Here is a 7,692-nt window from a genome sequence, read left to right on the forward strand (position 1 = left end):
AATTCCTCCACTTGCCTTCCGCCCCCGCCCGCTGCCTGCCCTCCGAACCTCGGCCTCCTCAACGCTCTCAGCAGACGTTTCCACAATCCGCTCTACTTCACTATCATCCCTGGCCCCCCATACCCACCCCTCCGCTCTCACCTCGCTTCGACAGAGAGACAGTCGCATGCCCCCGACCCCTCGCTACCCTTGACCGTGACAGGGATGGTGTTCGCCTCCAAAGCTTCGGCTGCTTTCACGCTCTCCAAGAGCCTGGTTCCTAGACTGAGAATTGCGACTGAACCCTCCTTCGGGCTTGGAGCTTTGTTGCGAATGATGCGACCCTTGCCAATCGCAATCGCATGACCTCCTTCTGGCATCACATCATACTTGCCACCAAGCTTCTGATTAATAACGTCAAGACCCACCCCAACTCCACGAGGGTAGCGCACGACAGAGGGGCTATCGTTAATTGCCAATGATGTGGCGACCATATTTTGTAGCTCACACTCATCGCTGGGGGCCATGATTATCATGTTAGGAATGCAACCAATGTACGCAAGATCAAATGAGCCATGATGCGTTGGTCCGTCGTTTCCGACGAGTCCCGCGCGGTCCAGAATGAATCGTACAGGCAACTTTTGAATGGAAACGTCGTGAATGAGTTGATCGTAACCTCGTTGCAGGAAGGTTGAGTAGATGCAACAGAACGGCTTGTATCCCTCGCATGCCATGCCTCCAGCCATCGTCACTGCGGGTTGCTCAGCAATGCCGACATCGTGGCACCGCTTCAGAAAACGTTCCCCGAAAATATTTAAACCAGTGCCTCCGGGCATGGCCGCTGTAATGGCGACAACCTTGCGATCATGTTCGGCCTCAGCGATCAATGCTTTTGAAAAGACGGAGGTATAGCTGGGGGTCTGGGAGACACTCTTATGCTGCTTCCTGGTGCCGACGTCAAAACGGGCGACACCGTGGTATTTGTCTAGGGAAGCCTCCGCGGGGGGGTATCCCTTGCCCTTTTCAGTCTTGACATGGATCAAGACGGGTTTGTTGCCAGGCATGTCGCGGACGTTCTCGAGTACGGGAACAAGGGTATCAAGTTTGTGTCCATCAATGGGACCAACATAATAAAAACCAAGCTCCTCGAAAAGCGTACCTCCCTGCGCCATGATGCCCCTCGTATATTCGTCAAACTGCGCTGCGACGTCCTGGATCTCCTCTGGGAAGAGCTTGGAGAAGCTTTTGGCCATACCTCTCATATCCTGGAACGGCCTCGATGACATGAGGCGAGAAGTATAATCACTGAGAGCACCTGACGGACGAACGCCGGCGACCGTTTTGGTGCCTGTGGGCAGAGATACTTGGTCGTTATCGTTAAGAATGACAATCATATGGTTGAAACATTACCGTCTTCGGCCGGGGTTTCTCTTTCACTACATCCACGATGTACATCATACATGCGTCATAAAACACATCAAAAATATATTTTTTTATATATGGATGAAGGAAGTATTTTGCCACATCGCTACCTTTTTCCTGTCCAGACGGACCCAAAACTGTGACCGAAAACACGAATGGGTTTTCACCACCTTTTTGATTCTGACGCTCTGCGCGACTTTTGCGACGTCGTACACGGCGTCTCCCGCGAGCGTGAGGGCATCTCTCTGTGCGCCGCGCATGTCGATGAGGGCGATGCCGCCGTGCACGCGGGCGAGGACGTTGATGGGGACGGGGTCGCCGTGGATGACGCGGGCGGCGCGGCCGCGGCGGCCACGCGCGTACGCGCGGAGGAGGGGGAGCAGGGCGTCGAAGTGGGCGGCGGGGAGCCCGGCAGCGAGGTCTCCAAAGCCACAAACCGGTCCATTTTCCGTTGCGTAAATTTGCAGTTTCCCTGTCATGGTGATTGAGAACGAATTCCGCCACCCAGTCACGTGCAAATCCACATCTCCAGAAATCATCTTCGGCTTGCGCGGTTCGGTAGGGAACCGATATTTTATCTCCCCATCAAAACTGGGCTTCGACAGTCGAGCTATGAAAACGGCAGCAGAGTACTCCGATTCTCAGTATCCGCCAAGCTTGTAACCCGGGAAACCCATGTTCGTGTTTCCGCCAACGGTAATCAGAAAATCGCCGTCCTGGCTAAACACTAATCCGTTCACTGAGTGGTCATGATTGGAGACAGGAATGCCACTGACGATTCGCTTGTCGTACACCAAGCAGACGCCTGAGTCTGTTGGATCAGTGCCCGGCTTCAAACGGCCAACGGCTTCATTCGAACATATGTCCTTGATGCTCCGATCTACACGTTCCCGCTCATTCCAGAATATCGTACTTGTCGATGCGTATGGTTTCATCTCCTTGTCACGCGGATCGAATGTTATGGCGAGAATATCCCGGGCAGCAGGAATACTGTTTTTTGTGTACTTAGCATCTTTCAATGCTTTAGAGTGACATTGTGATGTCATCTTAAGAGTATCCACGTCGTACTCCACCAATTGGACGGTGCCACCCAGAGTACCAAGGTAGATATTCCCATCTTGTCCAATCGCAACAGAAGGAGGCAGCTCAAGGGTGTCCAACAGACTGCCATTCGCTTTCTTCAGTGCCGTCGTAGTGAATCCAATGGAATCACATGACTGAGTGGAGGTGGGGTGGATCGGTGTGTGCGATGTCGCGGGAGTACTTTTAGCGATTCGCTCGGAAGTGTTGCGTGCCGGAAATACGTAGGGAAGCTTATTTACGGTAGTTATTGCATGCGCGCGTAAAGATTGGCGTCAGCAACAAGGCGGAAGACCAGGTTGATGCGAGGCTCGAGCTCGCGCTGTCTTCTCTGTCGTCGACGACCACGTTGCGCATAGGTTACTTGAAAGTCAGAATCGGATACTTCTCACTTCATCAAATCTGCCACCGCCTTGGCACAGCTTCCGTCAACTGCCCGGGGAAGGGGCCCTGTCAATGTTAGTTTACGAGTCAGTTTACGCACTTGAAGCGCATCGCTTCCTCTGACCTCTGGCCCTCTACGCAACCCGTCAACCAGCGCAAGAAGCGCAAGCAGCAAAGTGGTATTGCTTTGCTGCACGTGACTTGCCCACCATCTTCTCGTCTCAACCAATACCAAGTTGACTGCCGAGCTCCAAATTCCACCCCCTCGCCTCCAACCTCCATCTAAACTATGGACTTGGACGCAAGTTGCGTGCAGAGTGAGTGCACTACGAAATGCGATGCAGCATGCAATGCACAGTGCACTCACCTCGCACTCCAGGTTACATAGCAATTTCGGAGTGCAGTATGAGTGCAGGACTATCATACACTCATGCCGCGCTCTGGGTGCACTCCAAGTGCCACCAATAGGAAGTTGTGTGGCCAACAGCGGCAACAATTCGCGTTCACAGTGCACTCAAATATGCTAAAAATCTCAAACTGCACTGTAGGTACACTCAAAAAATTTAATTTTTTTCTTCTAGGGTCCGGGGCTGGAGGGAAAACACTTCCGCGCGACCGGCTAGGCCTTGCCCTGCGCAAGCGGAAGCCGCCTAACGACATTGGTTGGCCATTCCGTACGGTTTGGGTGACGCGGGCTGCTCCGCTGCCCCTGCAGACCCGAATTTCCGCCCGGTCCTTCACGAGGACACAATACCGGAAAAAGGGCAACGTTTTTCCCTCTAGCAAATAGGGAAAAAATCGTAGCCCCAATCCGAGAACGGATTCGTCCTCTTGAGGTCGTTGCCGACCCGGGGGTGTCAAAACATGGGAGACCTCATTTGGAAACCAGAACGGTTTCTATTCGTTTCCTGCAGTTTCTTTCAGTTTCCAAACCAGAGTCACTGGGAAGTGGTCTACTGAGCGGTTCTTGCCTACCTTTCGGATGGCAGAGGCGCGTAGCCCACCGGGAGGGCGCGCGACGTACCGTGGCGGACTGTGCGGTGACGCCTCCGCAAATTTATGGAGGAAAACTATGAGGAGATCTTGGAAAAACGGCCAGCCTTTCGGGGGTGAAGTCGAAAGTGGGGATTTCTCCCGCTGTTTACGCGCCGCTATACCCCTCGCATAAGGCGAAAACCGCCCCACGGGGGTAGCCGGCAAACCGTATGGTCATGGGCGAAGCAGGCCACCCTACAGTACCCCCGGGACTGAGTTCTCTCTCAGTCGCCCGAGGGACTACTGTATGCAGTCAGGGCCGACAAGTTGCCCGCCATGAGGATAGGGAAAAATTGTAGCCCCCTCTCGAGGACTGCACCGCCCACAAGGTACCAGCCCGGGCATGGGGGTACCGGCGCCGTCAAACCGTCAAGGATAAACTCCCTGTGGGGAGCCCAGGAGCGGTGTGAACCGCAACCAAACGGGGTACAGACCCCGGATCCGCGCATGTGTGGCCCTCAGTGCACGGGCGGCGGTTTAAAAAAACCACCGATTTTGGGGAGCACCCAATGGGAGCTCGTCAAAAAAGCAAAACGCCGCACGGAAAATTCAGGCACGTTTTACTAAGAAAAACGCCGATTTTACCGCAAACCGTCGGTGGGGATGGGCATCTCGTGCTGCGCAGGGACGGGAAACCACCTCCACAGGACCGCGCCGCACCCACTGGGAGGTCATCCACCGCGGCCCGCGCAGTCGGAGGGGCACCGAGACCGACAGGAAAAATTCGGGGAGACCCGTGGGAGCCAGGAGAAGAGGAAGAGGAGACAAATTACCGTAACGGAGGGGGCTTCCGGTCGCTACCCTCACCGACCCGGTCGACCTTAATCGGGGTGCTGACGCTGGGCGGAGGGTTGAGACCCCGTGAGCGTCGCGGCCACAGGGTCGGTCTCAACCGCACGAAAGGACTATATCCTCGGACCCTGTGAGGGTGGCCGACGTTCGGGATTGACCGCCATGCGGGAGCGTTTCCGCAACCACCGCATGGTCCGTACGGAGACACCGTTGGCCAGAAAGCCCCCGGTTATCCGCTTGTGGGAGATAGTCTCCCGGCCTCGTCACTGAGCCTCCCACGGGGCTTTATGTACCGACGGGCGGAGCAAGCCGGAGCCCCCATATAGAAAAATATATATATATGGGAGGACGGCGGGGCCCGGGAGAGAAGGATACGCAGGACCGACGAGAGGACACGAAGGAGAAAGGAAGCACACCGTTTGTCGGCAGAGGGCCACGCTCAAGGGCCGGGAAAGCCGTATATCGGTTATGCGCCCGCGCCAGCTCCCAGGTACCTCGCTGGCTCATCCAGGTTGGGAGGCCGCGTTTCCGCGGCCGTCTCGTCAACCTGGGGACAGGGGACCGGAATGGACGTACCGCGGGTGGACCTTGGCTCCGCGGGAGCGCCGACAGCGTTGTTAATCTCGCCAGCGCCCCTCCTCTGCGCGGTTCGGAATATGACCGCCACCGCGGGTATGGATGCGGGTTTGAAGTTTCCAGGGAGGTAACCGCTGTACGGCCGCGTCTCCGCGGCCGCCCTGGTCTCCGTACCGGGTGGAAGGGCAGTCACAGCCGGCACGGGTTTTAGTCTACCGCGACGGGGACGTGTCGCGAAGTAAGGAAGGGGGTCTGTAGTACAATTGCGCGGAGGCGACGGTGCCACCGCTGCTTCCCCGGCGTACAGTGATCTCGGGTTTAAGCGCCAGCACAACCCTAAGGAGTTGTATTTACAGCTGGTGGCCGGTGCGGAGAACAGTAATACTCCACCGGCTACCCGTGTGTAATCCGTACGGTCATAAGTAGTAATTAGTAGTTAATAGCACAAATTTATTAATTGTGTACAGTAGCTGGTATACAGTAAGTAACAGCTACTGTAGCGGGACAGGTGTCCTGGCGTCCCACTTAGGGGTTAAGACCGGGGGCACCTGCCCCGTCCCAGTAAAGAGGAGGTAGACTCGCCTCCCTTCCCTTTACGGCTAAGTGCTAACACCGTTCCGGTTTTCCTTTAGCTCGGGCTTCTAACCCGTGACCGGCCGTCCGCGTATAACACCACCGACCGGCTGCGCGTCACCGGCCACGTGAGCCTTCCCTCTTTTCGAGTCCATTCGTACGGTTTTTATCCGCGCGTGGGTAACCCAGCGTCGCGTGCTCCCTCACCTCTAACTCCCCTCGTTCCGAGTGGTCGCGACGAAGGTAGTTATACCACATACGGAGCCATCGGTCGCGGTGCATCACTTGGGAGCGTTTAATGCTGCTTTTACAAGGGGGTTTGAGGCCAGTGCCGGACGCGTTTGTAGCCGCTGACAGAGGATACAATTCAAAAGAAAGCATTGCTTTTGTGTCAAATGTTCTTGGTGCGAGCCTCATTGGCACGCACAAACGTGACCTATGGTTCCATACGTCTTCGGTGACGGACCAATATCTCGTCGCCATCGTGGGATGGTCGTATCGGAAAAGGGTTGTAGGGCTGTGTACTTAGCTCGTTTGAAAGGGTCCGCATCCAACGGAAATATGCGATCGATAGAGGCTTGTCTCTATAGAGAAAGCTGTTCAGGCCGAATTGCGGCCATGGGGCACAATAACGCCTCGCTTTTCCTGTCACGCTGCTTTACTGATGTTCTGAAAAAGACCTTCAGATCTCCCGACGCTATTGTGAGGGTGAAAGATAGTCTTCAGGTGTACGACGAAAGTCGCGAGAATTTAAGGGAAGGGCAGCGCGAGACTCGTGCCACAAAGATGAGGAGTACAGCTAATGTTGCTGTGGACCAGCTTCTACGTCGGGTTACAATGCTCACATACCTACAGTCCGAGGATCCAGTTTGCTTTTTACTTCGGGCGTTTCGCTTCACGTCTCGCACTGGTCACAGCTTTTTAAACGCCATAGCTCGTGACTTCGACAAGCACATGAAGGGGCTCGCCTATAAGTTGGCAGGTATTAGAATAACAGCAGGGGCAGATATGCTGCCTGCCGATATTGCAGATGCCGAGAAGTGCGTCAGGGAGCGTTGGGATTCTCTGATGCATGTGGTGGGTTTGCGTGAGAAAGTTTTGACGCAGCCGAACTCAGGCGGGATCTGTCTCACCAAATTGCCGGCTACTCGGTAAGTAAGATAAACTCGCTGAATAAGACTGAGCTGCAACGAGACCTTGGGGCCTTTGAGAGGCAGCTTGATGCCCGTGCCCCGAAAGCACTGCTCGTCGCGGCGTTGCTTCAAACGCAATTGGACATACGGAACGGCACAATTAATCTGGAAGGTACTACAGATGAACAGCGTCCGGAGGCAGAGTTGCTGGTAGAGGCGGAGAAGGTTGTATGCGAGGCTCTAAGGGAGGCTGCAGTCGGCGCTTGCGTTATGAAACCTCACGTGATTACAATGGGCATGCGGGAAGGCAGCCGAAATGAGATGGAAATATTGAAAGCTCTCAGAGAATTTTTGCTTAGACGACAGCTTTCTGTACAGGAAGCGGCATATGCCCGGCCGTTTGATTCCTTTGTTTTTCTGAAGGACAGTGGCAGACGATGTGTCGTCAGATACATGCATTGCGTCGGGCTGGTAGAAAGCAAGACGACTTCAATTATCGCTGACAGCCCTGATGCTGTTATAGCTGCAACTGACAAAGACGATACAATTGTGGTCATGCCGGTCGAGGTCAAAACAATGACTTCCGTTTCAACTGTTGGGGCTGCGACGGATTTGAAGGAGAAATACGGGGCCTTTTTATGCATCGAAAACGTAGGAGTTGGTGAGAGAAGCAACGAACTATTCCAAGAATTAGTACCTACGACGCAGTACCGAGAGC

At 54.8% G+C, this 7,692-nt stretch overlaps 1 protein-coding gene across 1 annotated transcript; it reads right to left on the reverse strand.

The window, feature by feature from the left end:
* Positions 1–137: 137 nt before the first annotated feature.
* On the reverse strand, positions 138–1,373 carry CHC_T00009061001 (FRagment of plastid 1-deoxy-D-xylulose 5-phosphate synthase). The gene has a single exon (XM_005716582.1). It carries the CDS (start codon positions 1,371–1,373, stop codon positions 138–140), a length of 1,236 nt encoding a protein of 411 aa, XP_005716639.1.
* Between the last annotated feature and the right edge of the window lie 6,319 nt (positions 1,374–7,692).

This window comes from Chondrus crispus, genomic scaffold (assembly GCF_000350225.1).
Source record: "Chondrus crispus Stackhouse genomic scaffold, scaffold_276, whole genome shotgun sequence".
Taxonomy (NCBI): domain Eukaryota; phylum Rhodophyta; class Florideophyceae; order Gigartinales; family Gigartinaceae; genus Chondrus; species Chondrus crispus.